At 37.2% G+C, this 18,952-nt stretch overlaps 1 protein-coding gene across 2 annotated transcripts; it reads right to left on the reverse strand.

Moving 5' to 3' along the window:
• Nucleotides 1–1,965: 1,965 nt before the first annotated feature.
• On the reverse strand, nucleotides 1,966–16,020 carry LOC121411244 (serine beta-lactamase-like protein LACTB, mitochondrial). Of its 2 annotated transcripts, none has more exons than XM_041603857.1 (8): nucleotides 15,898–16,020; nucleotides 12,840–13,297; nucleotides 12,281–12,347; nucleotides 10,371–10,561; nucleotides 9,504–9,822; nucleotides 8,705–8,870; nucleotides 7,889–8,046; nucleotides 1,966–4,959 (listed from the first exon to the last, which is right to left on the reverse strand). In XM_041603857.1, exons 2-8 carry the CDS (start codon nucleotides 13,263–13,265, stop codon nucleotides 4,526–4,528), a joined length of 1,761 nt encoding a protein of 586 aa, XP_041459791.1. In that variant the 5' UTR covers nucleotides 13,266–13,297; nucleotides 15,898–16,020; the 3' UTR covers nucleotides 1,966–4,525. The 2 variants fall into 2 exon arrangements, with proteins under 2 accessions (XP_041459791.1, XP_041459792.1); XM_041603858.1 differs by having other exon boundaries at nucleotides 12,840–13,296; nucleotides 15,892–16,020.
• Between the last annotated feature and the right edge of the window lie 2,932 nt (nucleotides 16,021–18,952).

The following is an 18,952-nucleotide window of genomic DNA, read 5'->3' on the forward strand; positions in this document are numbered from 1 at the left end:
TCAGGAGGGCTCAAGATATTCGTTCGACCCAACCCATTCGAATTTTTTTCAATATGATGTTGCTGATTGACAAAACTGTATGAATATGATTCAAAATCTAACACTGATTCTAGAAATGGTAACTACTGAACTCCCTTCGCCCAAAGTGGGAAGATAAAAAAGTGACTTGGAACTATTTTTTTGACTGGCGGACTAATTAGGGCTATTTTACTGTTTGAGTCGATGAATTTGATCCATTCATAGTTATCTTCATAAATGGCAATTTATTTTTAAAATGAGCTGGCTACGCTACCCTTTCCTGGTCAGATATGGAATGCCAGATATATATCCTATCCAATGGTAGTAAACATTCCACCCTCTAATTTCACATTTATTTTTTATGAATTTTTCAAAAGTGCCATTTTAACACACAAGTCTATGGGGAATGTTTTACGCGCGTGACACCTTGAACATTATATTGCTTTTAACTATAGCTGGCGCTATTCCACTTTGACTTTTCTTTCTCCTTTGATGAGCGAGCGATGTGGATTATGTTATCCACCCCAATTATGGCTTGTACCCTTTCTTGTACCAGTTCAACGTTTTTTGCTGCAGTCACATTGAATCCCATTGAATAGGCGGCAGAAGCAGGGGGGGGGGTGAGGGTCCTGTCCTCCTAAACTTGAGGTAGGGGGACGGCCCCCCTAAAATTTCTGCTGGTAACCCCCCCTTTTTTTTTGCTTGTCAAATTTTTTTGTGGTTCCCCCTAAAATTTTGGTTGATAGCCTTTTTTTTTTGCTGGTGAAATTTTTTACCTGTGTCCATCCCAAAATTTCAGGTGGACCCCCCCCCAGATTTGTTTGGCTTCCGCCGCCAATGGTCACATTTCCCCTATACAGTGGCCGTACGGTAAGTCGAAACTGCCCTTATTGATTTTTATTCAAACCGCTTATATGTAGTTGGTACAAAACATGGTAAAATGGCTGCCGTAGGGGAAATGTGACTGCATCATTAATTTCGTCGTGCACATTATTAACAAGCTCAATACATGAATACTTGATAATTACCTGAAAGATTAAAAAACAAAACTCATTACTACTATAAAGCTTCCAACATAAAGACCATGGAACTGGGAAAGGGGGGGGGGGGGACTGCAGGTAACCTAATTATTTATCCTCTATAATAGTTATCTCAATGGGTATATTTTAAGACCAGCCATTTATATCACAGTCAATGAGAGACAACAGTCATGTAGTTCATTTCCCCCTTTAACCCAGCAGGGCCCTCATTTTTTAATAGGGTGTGTGGTATATTTTTTATTTTTGTTAAGAAAAAAAGTCTTTACTCCCGAAAGGGGCAACTTCTGTCACCAATCAGTGACCACCCCCTCCCCCTCCCCCCAAAAAGAATATGTGCCTGTTGGCATCTAAATAACATATCTTTCTATTGTATTGCACAGTACATGCATTACAGCATCCAGGAGAATAATGGAAGAAGTAGAACCAGAAAATGTGAATTTGAAAAGCTAGAAGAGTTAGATTTTACAGTAAAAATGTCAGATTTTATTCTTGCAATAAACTTACTGAATTTTCAAATGTGAAAAGTGTGAGTTGAACCTGGGGAAAGATGAATGATCAGCATTTAATCATATACCAGGAGGAAAAGTCAACATTTTGAATTTCCAATTTCGCAAGTCTATGAATGCAAAACAAACCTGCTTCTGTTTTTTTTTCTTCTTAAAAATGATCCATTCAAAATTTGTAGTCACCTTAAATATCTTAATTCACTATGGCAAAATATTCATTAGGTCAGGATCGTAAAGATTTACTGTGCCCATAAAGCAACGGTTAGGCTGTGGAACAGAGAATGGGGGTGGTTTTACATTGACTTCCATACATGTATCGTTAAACCCATTCATCCATCAAATACCTGAAAATAATCAATTCCATAAGCATTTGACACAAGAGTGTGAGGAGCAAATTATCAGATTTATATCAAAATTTATTATTGAATATTCAATATTTCTTCATATTGCATATTTTCACAATAAATTGGCAGCATCTGATGACATAGATTTCCATGAGGTAATATCAAAAAGGCCCCATTGCAACTTAAAATATATGTTTAAAAATCCCACTTTATGTTAAAATGTTAGAAACATACAAACTAATATATCCATGTATTTCAATAATGGAATACATATTTCATCTTTAAATTGTGTACACTTAAAAACAATGCATCAATACTTGAGAAAAATTAACTTGAAAGAATAAGATTTTAACGCTCTATTACAATCCTATTTTTATTTTGTAATAGCACTAAATATACCAATATAGGAGACAAAAATAAAGTTGAAACAAAAATCATTAAGATTAATCTCTTCATAATTGCATTATTGTTTGCATTTGAAATACCTCATAATTTCTTAAACTTCAAGTCCAACACTTTGCAAGATAATGTGCATGTATTCATTTTATCAGTAATATTAAGAACTTCATGCAGATACAAATTCCCTATACTAATTCCAAAGACATCAATTCCACACCTTTTTTTTCTATTTCAAGCTTTATATAGAACCCACACTAACTGGTAACGTGTTAAGTACTGTGGAAAATGATACAATATTCTTCACAAAACACGGTACAAACTTTTCACACTGGATTTTTCAACTAGTCATAACCTCATTTTTTTTCACTTTTATTTTCATTTGTACAATGTTATACTACTACTATTCCACTTTGATATTGCTGAATTCACATTTCACATGAACATATATTTTTATCATACAATTGAAATTTCATTAAATATTGATTGACTAGCACAACTTAATCACTATGAAAGCATATATTTCAGGATGGGTATTACACACAGATAAATAGAAGGGGTCAGCATTTTCTCTAATCTCTTTCCATGGGAAATATGAGGGTAACAGCAAATTTCCTTTGACAATGTATTTGACAATGTACACAATACCACCATCCACCCCATAAAAAGGATTACGGTATACAAATGTACTAGTACAATAGTTGTGTATGCATATCAGTATGAGGAAGTGATGTGGTTATTCTTAAAAGTACATGTAGCTGCAAGGATGATACTGCAGAGTATGGTGATTGATTGATTTCTCATACATGGCATGCTGTAATGATTCCCTGGTCATTGGGTTGTTGCTTACAAATCATGCTCCTTTTACACTCCCTGGGGAGCATTTCAGCAATAGTTTCCACTATATGTTCAAGCTGTGCCCTGTGTGTGCTCAACATGAAGTCTTTGCTTAATCAACAGCCTTGACACTAAAGACCGAGGCATATTACTGAGCACAGCAAGTGTGAAGCATAATGATTAAATACATTAATATTTGTATAATTCACATGTAATTCAGAGTGCAGTGAGGTTTTGACTTCACTCTTTTAAAAAATCATCCTTTACTGGTGCATGCTGGCAAAGAATCTTTAAAAAATGGGAAAAAAATGTGTGATTCTTTTCTTTTAGACAGCTGGCTACATTTCACTACCTATTCGTGTGGTACTTCAAATCAGGAAAAGCGGTCCTGATGTGCCTGGATGTTTGAAAACATTAAGCATTATACCAGATACATAAATGAGCCATTATTTTGCCATCTGAAAAGTGTATCATTTATGTAACAGCAGGTCAATGACCCATTCATCCATTCTTTCTTTCCCTTAAGTACTCAATTAAATGACTATGGGTCAGATGCATAATCAGCAATTGCTTTTGCTAGGCATTCGCTTGATTCCGTATGCATAAAAATGAGTGAGCAAATGCTTTTACTAGTGAGTTCGAGCAATTACTTTTACAAGAACAATTTCGCAAGTAAAAATTCATTCTACAATATCATAAAAAACAACATTATTGAACACAAATGTGCTCACAACATGACAGCATTTCTATTTGCTCAATTACCGGTACATTTCATTATCCTTATCTGTTTGCAAAAAGAAAGCTTTAATTTTTTATTACAGTACTTTTATTTTGTTCAAGATTTGATACACACAATACTATGTTGGTGGCTGATTATTTATATGATATATCAGCAGATATACACGTGTTAAAAACTGAATGATGATGATGACCGCGCATATAATATTGTCTCCATTCATAGGCCACAACCGGTTCATTCATTAAACATTACAATTCATCAAAATCATGTTTGGTTGCAACCATCTATTGCCCCACAACATCACAGATAATACAAGCTGTACATTGTATCCTTGCTGGTATACAGTCAGTAACTCTGCGATCTATATACAAATGTAGATTACAGACGACTTTATAATGGAGGTTAATGTTATGGATGTGAATACAGTCTTTTGCCTACTCATACTGAAACATCACTGGCCATCAAGACTGGATGTGTGTTATGGCCATCTCTCTATGAGATTTCAATCACAGAATTTCATAGAAACCATGCCAGTTTGTGAGGCTACAGGCTTTAAGATGCTTGAGATGATAAAATGGGAAATTTTTCCTGAATGACTCGACTACGTATGAAATTATAAAAACAATTCGTAATATTTCACCAAGATCATGTCTTGTCATCACACTGTTGAAATGCTTCTACAATACCTTCTGCAGGTTTTGTTAGCCCAACATCAAGCAAATTTGCATACAATGCCACCACAATCCCTTTCGGAATACGAGAATGATTTTGTGATAAACACTCCTCATTCTCCATACCATCTAAGTCTTTCCTTTCATTTTCTGTAGCACTGTCAGTTCCATCATTACATACAGGGTTTGGGGCTACAACAAGCACGCTGGAGAAACCCATAGCTGCACCACTGTGAGTGACGTAATGCCGGGTTGGACGACAGTATCCATGCTTTTGCTTTTTCTCTAAGACACTCCAACCCATGGCGTAGCAGTACTCATTGCTGGGTTTGGGTTTGGCTATGGGAACAGGCTCCCAGATTTTTTCCACTGTGTCTTTCTTCAAGAAACCAGGAAGATTACTCTGATCTGAAATAACAATATATAAAAGGCATTATAAAGCATGTCACATTCTAGAGGGTGCTTGTCCTAGGGGGTAATTAGTGGAGGAAGGTGTAATCATCCTGAAGGGTAAAAATCCTAGGGGGAAGTTGCCCAAGGGGTATTTTCATAGGGGATAACAGTCATACATTGGGCATCCTCGGGTTGTCTGGATTAGCCAGGTAGTGAATGAGAGAAGTCTGAAGCTGATCAACGCTCTTTAACATAATCTATCACAATAACCATGAAATGGCAACCTAAAATATAATACTTTTAAGAGTGGGCAAAACTGAACTGTTGAACAGGAGTGGAAGGTTAGATTTTCGACTGAATTCTCTACTGGTCACTTAAAAACCTGTTTTGCCGAAAACCAAACTCAGATGTTGATGATGAACAGTATTTTGATAGTGCCATTAATCTATAACCTTTCAGTTCATTCCCTATGTTCTGGTAGTTAGTGACACTACAATCTAGTCTTTCAAAACACATTATCTGGCTTATTTCGAGCGTGTTAAAAATAGTTGAACTTCTTTATACCTCAATTACATTTGCTCTACAGTGGCCGTATGGCAAATCGAAAACAGCTGTTTAAACATTTTTGTTGAATTAAAATGAATAAAACGGCTGTTTTTGACTTGCCATACGGCTGGCTGCAGTAGAGCAAATGTGACCGGGTATCACTAAGGGGATATACAGTGCGTATCAAAAAAAGTTTACACTTTGAAACAGCCCTGGGGATTAATAAATATACAACATGTGGGTATTTTTTTTCACATATAATCTTGGGTTTGGGTCTCATCTATCCAATGAAAGTAAAAGTTTTGACAAAATGTTACACTTGAGTGAGCACTGTCCATTTTTGTAAAGCTCGCAGAAATCTGTTTGCGCATAAATGCTCATTTTCGAGCTGTATCAAGGAGAAAGGGCGAAATCAAACTTACCCTGCAAAACATTTCTCAGACATTTCCTTTCCACTTTTGGTCAATTGAAATAAAACAGATACATTCAAGCATTTTGTAACAATTTTGCAACCCAAATTGAAATTTCAACACTTAGCAAACACATTCTTTACCCTTTTTGTGCAAGCTGCATCTGAGGACATACCTGAATCTGAACAAAAGTTTATATCAGACCGCATCTCCCGCATTATTTATCATTTAGAGTGGGTTTTACATTTCATTTATAATTTGATATTTGTTTCTCCATACTTTTCCCAAGCTTGACAATAATAAACAACAAGTGGAATGCCTCTGGCCGTCTCACCTGCATCACGCGGTTCAATATAGCAGCAGTGCTGACTTTGAATACTACTCTAACTCGCACAAGATGTTCAGTGATACATGGTTACGCTTATGTCCACTTTTTATGAACTAGACCAATAAACTTACAGAGATATGATGGTTATTCACCAAAAAACCCCAACATGGCCAAAGTTCATTGACCTTACATGACCTTTGACCATGATCATGTGACGTGAAACTCAAACAGGATATTCAGTGATACTTGATTACTCTTATGTACAAGTTTCATGAATCAGATCCATAAACTTTCAAAGTTATGATGGTAATTCAACAGATACACCCAATTCGGCCAAAGTTCATTGACCTTTGACCTTGGTCATGTGACCTGAAATGTGCACAGGATGTTCAGTGATACTTGATTACTCTAATGTCCAAGTTTAATGAACTAGCCCAATAACTTCCAAAGTTATGATGGTAATTCAACAGATACCCCCGATTCGGCCAAAGTTCATTGACCCTAATGACCTTTGACCTTAATCATGAGACCTGAAACTTGCACAAAATTTTCAGTGATGCTTGATTACTATTATGTCCAAGTTTCATGAATCAGATCCATAAATTTTCAAAGTTATGATGGGAATTCAACAGATATCTCCAATTCGGCCAAAGTTCATTGACCCTAAATGACCTTTGACCTTGGTCATGTGACGTGAAACTCATGCAGGATGTTCAGTGATACTTGATTAACCTTATGTCCAAGTTTCATGAACTAGGTCCATATATTTTCTAAGTTATGATGACATTTCAAAAACTTAACCACAGGTTAAGATTTCGATGTTGATTCCTCCAACATGGTCTAAGTTCATTGACCCTAAATGACCTTTGACCTTGGTCATGTGACATGAAACTCTAATAGGATGTTCAGTAATACTTGATTAACCTTATGGCCAAGTTTCATGAACTAGGTCCATATACTTTCTAAGTTATGATGTCATTTCAAAAACTTAACCTCAGGTTAAGATTTGATGTTGACGCCGCCGCCGCCGCCGCCGCCGCCGCCGTCGCCGCCGCCGTCGGAAAAGCGGCGCCTATAGTCTCACTTTGCTTCGCAGGTGAGACAAAAATGAAAGTCAAGCCTAAGCCATTTCATGTAAATCACAGTTCAGTGTGAAGCAAATATCGTCTCAATGGCCTTGGTGTGTGGGGGAGTGGGGTGGGGCGCAATGCACTCTTCGAAGTGCTTTGGGCAAGGAAACAAGTTAAAAAAGGTAAAAGATATCTTCAAATCAAGTTTACTAGTTAAATTTAACATGTTCTTAATGATTAAGGTATACTTTTATTCGCATAACTATTTCAAAGTTCTGCGCAAATCATTTTTCACTAACTTTTCAAAAGTGAGTGGTGCTCACTCAAGCGGAAATATTTTTCGACAGTTATATCGTTATTTGCTTAAATGGATTTGTACCAATCTTAAAATGTGGAAAAATGTTCAGGATATTACAAAAATGTATAATTTTACAGGATTTTTTCCAAGTGTAAACTTTTTTTTGATACGCACTGTATAGCCTACCATACAACCTACATGTAACTGGTCACTACAAATATTTATAATAAACATGCACGATTGAAAACCCTCAGTAGGGGGTGTGTTAAAATATATTAATATATTTTGCTACCTGCACCACCTGTTGGCTGTTGATAGCTGTACAGCATTATGTTGCCAAACTTGATAAGGTCTTGAACAGTAGAGAGATAGCCCCCTCCAGCCCATTTGTAGGATAAATCAACATAAGGGCAATTCTCTAGCCTGCCATGCTTGTTGTACTGGTAACCTCTGAAATAAACAATAATGCAATGTAGAATGCATATTGAAGCTCAAATCTTAGGGTATCTTTGCACTTGCAAGGAAAAAAAACATGAATGAGCAAACCACATTACATTTTTTAAAACAAAAGATCTTTGAAAGAAGGGCGGTTACGTCCGACCCTCTATATGTGGGACATTCATGATATTTTCTGTCCCTGATTTCTGGTTCTTTTGACAGTCTGTAGGCTTAATGCTCTCAAATGACCATGACTTGGTCAGTTTATGAAGTGAAGTAAGACTTGACAAAAATGGGAGTTGGATGTACAAAAAGAATGATCATTTCATGGAATTGCCCAGAAGAATACATGTTCTTGAAAACTGCACATGGATGTGGTATATTTTTTTATCAAACAATATTTCAAAATAATTTGACTGATAATGGACCTGGGAATGAAAAGAAATGCAGCTCAAAGGTCATCAAATTAATGAAAATATCTTGGAAGTAATGTTATTATTTGAGCAATCTATGATAGAGAGTAAGGTTACTATTTGAATACTCGTACACGTAAACATGTTGTGAAATGTCTTGTGCATAAGATCTATAAATTGTAATACATCTGCGGCATATAGTATAATTATGAAAGTTAGAGGATAAAATAATATTCTAACTCTCAAACTTATCTTACCTTGCTCTGTTATAAATGATTGGTATATGTTTGTCAGGGACAGTGTTAGTAAGACCCATTTCACGTAACATTGTCCTCATGTATGTCACAAAGTCTTGTCCAGATGCTCCTTCTACGACTGCACTAACCAATGTGAAGCCATGGGTAGTGTACAGATACTTTGTTCCTGTAACATTGAACAAATGCAGTCAAATATGACAAACATCAACACCAAAAGATTCTAAAAAGCACTTAATTTGCAGCTATATGTATGAAGATGCTGGGGGTAATAATACACAGTGCTTAGAAATATTTGTATTGTGTGCTATGTAAGTGTTGCATATATTAACATCATTGTTATTTGTTCACATGAAGACCTAAATTGTGTAAATTCAAGCGATTTTTAATATCCACTTTTAAAGAAAAAAAAAGAAATATTCTTTGTCTGGTAAGCATACTGGTAAAATACTGTTGTAAAATATGTGCATGAACTAAGAAAGTGTACTTCTATAAACTTTCTTGCATTTATATTAAATAGACTCAAATAGTATCATAGTACACAATCTGCAAAATATAATATCATATTCAGTACTCAGTCTGGGGCATGCTTCACAACATAAGGTTTACAATTATGTTAACTTTGCCATTATGGCAACTACCATGGAAAGAAAACTTCATTTTGATTGGCTGCTGAGCACTATTACCATGGCAGTTGAATTAATAGCAAGAAACAGGCACCTGTACAAATTACTCAACCTAACAATTTTCTATTCAACCATTACATGTATGTCTGCAATTTAGCAAAGGTGTACATCCTTACCTGGTTTGTGCACTAAAGGGTCATCTTTAAATAAATCCAGAGCACTAGCTACAGTCTTGAATTCCTTCTTGGACCTCATCTCTTCCAGCTTGGACTCTGTTTGCATGGTACTGATCTCATCATTTTTCTTGTCCTCAGACTTGTTATTTGTTTCCTGTTCATTTGACTTCTCTTCCTTGTTGGCAGACTTGTTGTTTTGCTTCTTTTGATCAGCCTCACTCTTTTCATTTGTTTTTGTCTTCTTCTTTTTCACGTATGATTTATCATAGTGACGGATACCTCCCAAGTGAGACACAATATGTCTTGTGGTCAGGGAAACCTGGAAGAAAATGGTGAAACCAATTCTGGATTGCTATGTTCGACAATTCTGCAGTCAGGCATGGTATTACATGTCAGGTATTCAGTTAGCTCCAGGTGCAATATCAGAAGTCACAATTTTCAAAAAGAATCCATGAAGAAAAAATATTCAACAGCCACTAGGCTTTTGTATGACTGAAATTCAAATAATTACTAGGGTATAATTCAAGCTATTGACCCTAGCATATTTTACTAACTACAAGACAACATGACTAACACCTTATTACTTATATGCACCACACAGATATAATCAATAGTCCTTCAACTGGAAATCAATCCTTAAAAAGAGATGTCAAGAATTTGTGCAAAGTGGATAAATTATTTTGCTCAATAAAAAACGAACATATACTGTATGTTGCTTATTTGCAACAACAGAAACCTACTGGGTCTGTAGTAATTTTTTTTTTTTGTGGGGGGAGCAAAAGCTTCACATCTCATAATTCTTTTGACAAGAAAATGTAACTGAGCTTTGTCATGCCATGAAGAATGGCTCTTAACAGAAATGAGTACCTTTTCCCCCTCCCATTCCTTCTCTGGAAATGAAGGCACATATTCTTGGACAGGTTTATCTAGATCTAGTTTTCCTTCTTCCATGAGACGAGCAACTGCTGTCATTGCCAAGGACTTGCTTATACTCGCTATACGGAAAACGCTGTTGGGTTTGCATGGAGTCCGGTTCTCAACATCAGCATATCCAAAACCTTTTGGTAAAAACAAAAGGATATCAATTAATCCCTTTTTCTTTTCAAACTTTTTACATCAGCTCTACAACTGTACTCCCTATTTGGGTAAAACTTGAATATGATACACGACTGATGAAAAAAAAATAGGCCTACATACTGAAGGCATCTTACATCAAGAGCTCAGGGCCTAAAAATTGATATTTTTTATAATAAAAATGATATATTATGGCAACAAGTGGAATGCCTCTGGCCGTCTCACCTGCACCACGCGGTTCAATATAGCAGCAGTGCTGACTTTGAATACTACTCTAACTCGCACAAGATGTTCAGTGATACATGGTTACTCTTATGTCCACTTTTTATGAACTAGACCAATAAACTTACAGAGATATGATGCTTATTCAACAAAAAACCCCAACATGGCCAAAGTTCATTGACCTTACATGACCTGTGACCTTGATCATGTGACCTGAAACTCGCACAGGATGTTCAGTGATACTTGATTACTCTTATGTACAAGTTTCATGAATCAGATCCATAAACTTTCAAAGTTATGATGGTAATTCAACAGATACACCCAGTTCGGCCAAAGTTCATTGACCTTTGACCTTGGTCATGTGACCTGAAATGCGCACAGGATGTTCAGAGATACTTGATTACTATAATATCCAAGTTTAATGAACTAGACCAATAAACTTTCAAAGTTATGATGGTAATTCAACAGATACCCCCCATTCGGCCAAAGTTCATTGACCCTAAATGACCTTTGACCTTAATCATGAGACCTGAAACTTGCACAAAATGTTCAGTGATGCTTTATTACTATTATGTCCAAGTTTCATGAATCAGATCCATAAACTTTCAAAGTTATGATGGGAATTCAACAGATAACGGCAATTCGGCCAAAGTTCATTGACCCTAAATGACCTTTGACCTTGGTCATGTGACGTGAAACTCGTGCAGGATGTTCAGTGATACTTGATTAACCTTATGTCCAAGTTTCATGAACTAGGTCCATATATTTTCTAAGTTATGATGACATTTCAAAAACTTAACCTCAGGTTAAGATTTCGATGTTGATCCCTCCAACATGGTCTAAGTTCATTGACCCTAAATGACCTTTGACCTTGGTCATGTGACATGAAACTCTAATAGGATGTTCAGTAATACTTGATTAACCTTATGGCCAAGTTTTATTAACTAGGTCCATATACTTTCTAAGTTATGACGTCATTTCAAAAACTTAACCTCAGGTTAAGATTTGATGTTGACGCCGCCGCCGCCGTCGGAAAAGCGGCGCCTATAGTCTCACTCTGCTTCGCAGGTGAGACAAAAATTGGAGTAATTCAAAAGGGCACAACAATACCCCAGGCTGCATAGGCATTTTAAGGCCATTGCCAAGGCATCTGGGAGAAATTAAATTCTGGTAATTCTTTTATGCTTATATCATTATCAGGAAGATTCTGTACATGTAGCTCAGATTTCTAAAGAATTTTGCATGAATACCATATACATCAGCTAGGCAAGATAAAGTCATACTGAAAGCTCGTTATGTAATCTTCAAAACATAAATGATATCTGAATACATGCAAAATTATTTTATATTTCCCACTTTGATGTTCCCATTTATTGTTTGAAATACATGCTCACAATGAGATATTAACATGTAAAGCTATAATTATTCTTATGCTTCCTTTTTTTTCACAACACCAAGCTCTACATGTATCTGTATCATACCTTCACTCCATACCAGCTTGCCATCAACAGAAACTGCAGCTACAATTCCTGGAGCACCAACTTCATCCTTCATTGAAATAAACCAATATTGACAGATGAAATACCCTACATCAGTGAAGATTATTGACATTATTCATTCATTTCTAATGTCTCTTTTTCCAATCAAAGTATGCACTTGACCAGAGCCAGAAAAGTAGGTTGGGCGTTGGGGTGGGCACTAATCTATACTTTATCTAAAATCTTGACTTCTCAATCTCATACATTTTGTGAAATGGGTCACACATGCAACATGTACATGCTATAATAATTTCAAGAAGCAACTTACATTATCTTTACAAGTTGGGTAACGAAACAGATACAAATTCGAATTTACTTTGCATGTTAAGGAAGTTGAATCAATAACCTGCCAACCCATGAACACTTTTTCTTCCATCCTACAATATCAGCACCACTTTTACTTCAGTCACAATATCTACTTGTTCTGTTCCTCATTCTGGTGAATAAAGTGGTCTTTGATGTTCATATATATAATTACATAATATATATTTTTCAGAAATACCTTTGCTCTTTGCAGCAGATCCCTTGATCTCTTTATTGCTGCATCAAACTTTCTTGAAGACACCAAAACGCTTTCATCCCTTTCAACTTTCCTGGTTCCTTCTTGACACAATGCTACCGGACCTTTTACGTCAAATGACTCTTTGACTTTCCTGGAAAATTTGCGAACTCTGTCTGATGTGAAGTAGTGGTAAGCTGTCAAGGTTCCTCCAGCAATTAGCCCCAAAGATAATACGATTTTGTAACCCTTTTGAGGACTACTAGATGTGAACCTTGACCTATAAGACTGTTGAGAGAATGATCTTGGCATCTGGATTGAGGAATTCTTCTGGAGCTGAATGAATTGTTTGCTTCTTACCAACATGCCTTTCCAGTGATTTGATGTAGACACAAAAGGTTTGGCTCGGGTTGACAATGCCGGCATCATGGCTTCCCGAGAAAGGTTTGCAGGAAAAAGTACTGAAGGAAAAAATAATAATGAAAGCCTGTTATGGTCAATCTTAGAATTTGATTTTGTTTTGTTCCATTCCCCCTTATTTTGAGGGTGCTGAACACGATTATGCTTGTTATAAAATATATAAATGACGTCTTTGATTGTTGCCATATCAACTAATTATTTTTCTCAAAAATAAAATAGGGCCTTTACATGTACATATAACGGTACATGTAGATATAAAAAAATTGTAAAAATTATGCCCAATCTTAGTTTTAAGCTTCCAATGCAATAAATACGCCTAATTAATATTCCAGAAATATTAGAGTCATCACAGCAGTTGAAATCAATTGCTTTTCCCCACTCATTCAATGAACAAGGTTATAACCTTGTTCTCAGTTATATCTCCATGTGTGGCAAAATAAAGGTGGCAATGTTTGGCTAATTTTCTCTTTTTGTTTGGGGCAAATGAGTGATGTTTTTACACTGACAGTTTCCATTACACCTATTATTCTACAACTTGGCTCTTATTTAAATTTGATACTTTAAATCATTTTTTTCTTAATCAAAAATAGAGATCAAAAAATGAAAATTTTCTTGCCATATTACTTTCCACTAATAGAGGGCGTACACAAAAATATACCAAAATTCAAGTTTTTGAAAGCTCTGGTGAATACATAAATTATTCTCAATTTACTCTTGAAAAATAAATTGCAACTGTACGGAAATTAGTAATTTTGGTCACAAAAGTGATATTTTAATGACTTTTTAAAGTGTGTGCTCTGGACAACATTGGCATACCATAGTCTAGAGTCTAGACCAAAAGCTTCGGTCTCTGTTTTGTTGGTTGTTCAGCTGAACTTTGTTGGCTTCACTCACCAAATACAGAGACCGAAGTTCTAGCGCGATCTGTACAGGGGACTCAATGGCCATATGTTTATGTACTTAAGATCGGATAAAACGGGGAAGTGAATTTGCGCGACAGCCGAGGTAAGTCACTGTTTTTGTTCCTTTTAACTTCATTTTTCTCTGTTTTTTGACAATTGATGCCAAGAGGGAATATAAATTTGCACTCTGGTCACTATAATTTTCGAAATTTTTATTCATTAAAGACAAAAATTGAAAAGCCCCGACGGGGGGATTTTGCATTGCAAGTCCCCTAATGGTGGCTGCACGATAGCGAGCCGTCTGTGTACGAGGAGAAATATTTTTAAAAAATGTTAAAAAACTCCTCGAAACAGACGGCTGCCAGCTGTCTAACCATAGTCCTACCTGTAGATTCCCCACAGGCAGGGTGGTAGCAGTGAACAAGTGCTTTTCCCCTAGAAAAATATTTTTGATTAAAAATGTAGAATCTTAAATCCCCCCCCCCCACTTAATATTATAACAAATAACTAGTGGATCGCGCGTGCTAAGGATCCCACTTCTGGTGTCCACAACACACGACTTCTACAAGACTATGGGTTGATTTTTCTGTGCGCAGCGGCATGTAATGAACCCTCAATGATCCAATCAATGATAAGAATCACTATTCACTGCTTTAGGCTTAGCCCTTAAAATTTAATTATACTACTTAGTAACACTTGAATTTAACCATAAATATTAATTGATGTTGCAAATGGCCTGTTGTTGTGACTCAGTCATGGTAAATCTGGCTCATTTCCCCCCACTCACACGCATTGCAAGGTTAGTAATGTTAGCCTAGGGCAGGGCTAGGACGGAGCCTAACGTTTAAACGGTACCATTCCCGTAACTACAACTGTAGGCTTAAAGTTAAACTGACACTACTACTAGTATAGTGAGTGGCTGTATTACCGACCGGCCTTGTATTACTGAACGTGCGCATCGTACGCGTCAGAAAATAATTTCATACGCTCAATTCTTTGCAACATCCTTCCAAAGAGAACTTGAATAGAAAGATGATGAAAAATGGTCAAAACACATTTTCAAAGTCTTAATATTCTAAAAATAATAAAATATGGTCAAAATAGCTCATCAGTGATTATGTTGATTTCTCAACTTTTCCCATTGAAAACACACGTTCGGTAATACGACACCTTTTTCAGGTGACCAAAATATTTCACATCCGAAGAGGGGTCCGATTGGAAGCTAATATCATCAAAAGGAAAAACGATTTCGGCAATTTTTTTACAAATTTATATTTTGTAGGTATAATTGTTTATTTATGGTGAAAGTTTGGTGAATTTTATGAGAATATTTTTGAAATGATTGAATTCATGAAAAGTGTTCGGTAATACGATCCACTACCATACCGGTACCCACGTTCGGTCTGTTTTGCTTTGGCACTGGTAGGCCACTTCTGTTTTACATTCCAAACTCCAGAGTCCAAGGCAAGGCCGCCAAGGGCAAGCTTATTGACATACCGACACAGGCACAGTCCGGCCAAATCGTGGTTTTGGCTTTTTGGGAACCACTCGTAGATTTGTGTACGCGCACGTGTGTACAAAGTGAAATATGGAGGTGGAAATAAGGAACCGTGCGTGTGACGTGACTGAATAAAGCTAGCGCCGCGCTGCTGTATGAAGTGAACGGTGGTTCCCAATATCACGACAATGCCCACAGTCCAAGCTATCCGGCCCCCGATCCGGCCACAGCATCAACTTACTTTACTCAAATTTAAAGTTTAGCAGTTCGTTATCTCCATCTCAGCTCCCGAGTTATCCCTATTTGAATTTTACTCGTAGTCGTAAGCTCGCCACCGCCTCCGATCCGGCCGCCGGCGCACCAACCATAGTAAATGACCGGTGTCCCAGCGTGCAGCCCGGCGCCCGGCCCGGAGCGCGCGCCCGGCGCGGCGTCTTTTGGTTGTACTCGTACTCTCAGGCGTTGGCACAATTCGTCCAATAGAAATTCATCTGTTGAAATGTCGAGCTAATCAATAAACCGTACCGGTTTGGCATTTCCACATTTCACATTTTGCCCGGGGAATGGGGCCAATTATCGTGTTCTGGAGAAAATATACACTCGGGACCATTTGGTATGGAAGCTTAAAAGTGCCACCGAGATGTTGAGATAATTATCTCGGGAAGTCGACATCTTGATAGCAAAAGATAAGATGACGAGATCCCAGATCTCATCATGTCGACATCTTTTAGAAGAGATGATGAGATGACAAGATCCCGAATCTCATCATGTCAACATCTTTTAGAAGAGATGATGAGATGACAAGATCCCGGATCTCATCATGTCAACATCTTTAAGAAGAGATGATGAGATGACAAGATCCTGGATCTCATCATGTCAACATCTTTAAGAAGAGATGATGAGATGACAAGATCCCGGATCTCATCATGTTGACATCTTGTAGAAGAGATGATTAGATGACATGATCATGGATCGAAGATCTTGTCATCTGACCATTTCTTCTAAAAGATGTCGACATGACGAGATCCGGAATCTTGTCATCTCATCATCTCTTCTTAAAGATGTTGACATGATGAGATCCGGGATCTTGACATCTCAACATCTCTTCTAAAAGATGTCAACATGATGAGATCCGGGATCTTGTCATCTCATCATCTCTTCCAAAAGATGTTGACATGATGAGATCCAGGATCTTGTCATCTCATCATCTCTTCTACAAGATGTCAACATGATGAGATCTGGGATCTCGTCATCTCATCTCTTGCTATCAAGATGTCGACTTCCCGAGATAATTATCTCAACATCTCGGTGGCACTTTTAAGCTTCCATATTTGGCCATAGAGGTGGATAAACATTATGTCATCCAATTGTATAGACACAAGATCGGCCCCCCACGGGAAAAAAATCGGATTCTACAAGCGATGCAGGGCCCTGCTGGCAACGATTATTTCAGTGACATGCAGGATCTCTCCTTAAAGGTGGGGGAGGCACAATATTATTGAGTTTTCATTGTTCTTTTATATATACACACAATCGCGAGCAATTTTTTTTAGTTCATGTATTTTTTCACTGGAAATTGAACATTTTGAGCAATATCCTGAACAAGATGCGTGATACTGCGAGCGCAATCAGCGCGAGCAGATATTTTTTATATATAGGGCTTAAAACGATCTGGCCTGATCGAAAAGAAATCTGCATGTTAAAAGAACTATTTGCAGTTCCCTATACAATCAAATATTGCGAGCGGGAAGCGTGAGCATAACATTTTTGACATTCCGACCTAAAAACTGGACATCCTAAGCAATTTTTGCAATAGGATATAGACATGATATAGGTATATAACTACAATAATGCGAGCGGAAACAAAATTGATATTTCAGACCTAAAAACGGGACATTTTTGCACTTTTCTAATCATGAACAGCTAGACACTAGCGTAGACTGCTCCCCCCCCTGACGAGTCACAACTCATGCAAGGGACGTACCCCTGCCCCCCCCCCCCGAGTCACAGCTGATCCCTGACGAGCCCCCTCTTTTGAACTTGACTCGCAGACCTTTTTGGTTTTTTTTGCTTGTCAATTTTTTGTTCTGGTACTAAATCCTTTATTTGTGGTTGAAGACCTTTTTTTTAATGAAAAAATCCATCCATAATATTATTTATTGTTCGAAATAGACATGAAATGAAGTACTCCGAAAATTTGCTTTGCCCAATTGATCGTGGGCCCGGCAGCCACTTTGCAGCGCCAGATCGACGAGGCTCTATCCCTTTAATCGTTGAACGCCAAACAGGGTAGCAGCAACTCCCATCTTTTTACGTCTTTTGGTCTGACGCGGCCGGGGTTTGAACCCCCTGACCTCCGGTTGTGAGACGGACGCTCTACCAACTGAGCCAACACACCGGTTGCCGTTCTATTTGCTTGTCAAATTTGACGAATTCGCCCCCCCCCCCCCCCAATCCTGGCCAGTACGCCACTGAGGATTGGTGTATAAACTTTAATGTAAAAAAATTGAGATTAAGACTAAAGGACTCTATTAATGTTTTACAAAGCAGGAAAAGTATTGGTAATTCATATTGGTTATAGTTCTGGGGGGGGGGGGGAGTCAAATATACTGCAAGTACACATGCGAGACAAAAAAAATGCGTTTAATGGGGTGTTTTCAGTTTTGGATGCAGGCCGCACGTGCACTCGTCAAGGGTATAAAAAACACCGATTTTCAAAAATAAGGTGGTTTTGAAAGACTGGTCAATGGGGGTGTTTGCCTATAGCAGAGTTGTGAACATGGACAATTTCAAATGAATAGCAAGACGTAAATAGTAAATTAATTTCAATAATATTTACATCAGTGAATATTTTTTTTTATAATCCTATCAATCTAGAGTAAAATTATTGATATTGATATTGTTATTGAATTTATTCAAACAAAAAGGAGAGCAAAGTACAAACAAAGTAAATGGTTTACATAATAAAGAACTGAAAAATGACATTTTTTGCAATATTACGCAATACTATGTTGAAGCTGTGTGTGTGGACTTTTTGGCATTCAAACGCACTCAACTAACCTTTATGGGGTATCTTCCAAATAATGTAAGCGCGATGCGCGAGCAGAAAATCTTTTCAAATATAGTAATCTGAAAATTTATAATTTAAGCACGTTTTTAAATAATAACAACAACAATAATAATAATATTAAAACAAGCATACGTATCTGAATTAACATGCGTGCGCGTATATAGATTTATAACTAAATATTTTTTATCATAAAATTCAATAATGCGAGCGCGAAGCGCAAGCTGCA

This window comes from Lytechinus variegatus, chromosome 3 (assembly GCF_018143015.1).
Source record: "Lytechinus variegatus isolate NC3 chromosome 3, Lvar_3.0, whole genome shotgun sequence".
Taxonomy (NCBI): Eukaryota; Metazoa; Echinodermata; class Echinoidea; order Temnopleuroida; family Toxopneustidae; genus Lytechinus; species Lytechinus variegatus.

What these genes read in the sequence shown, in the direction of transcription:
- LOC121411244 (XM_041603857.1), bottom strand. Translation starts at nt 13,265, where the DNA reads ATGATGCCGGCATTGTCAACCCGAGCCAAACCTTTTGTGTCTACATCA. An exon ending in CCCTTTAGTGCACAAACCAG is followed by an intron (nt 8,871 to 9,503) that starts GTAAGGATGTAC and finishes TCAATGTTACAG; the next exon opens with GAACAAAGTATCTGTACACT. An exon ending in ATCATTTATAACAGAGCAAG is followed by an intron (nt 8,047 to 8,704) that starts GTAAGATAAGTT and finishes TGTTTATTTCAG; the next exon opens with AGGTTACCAGTACAACAAGC.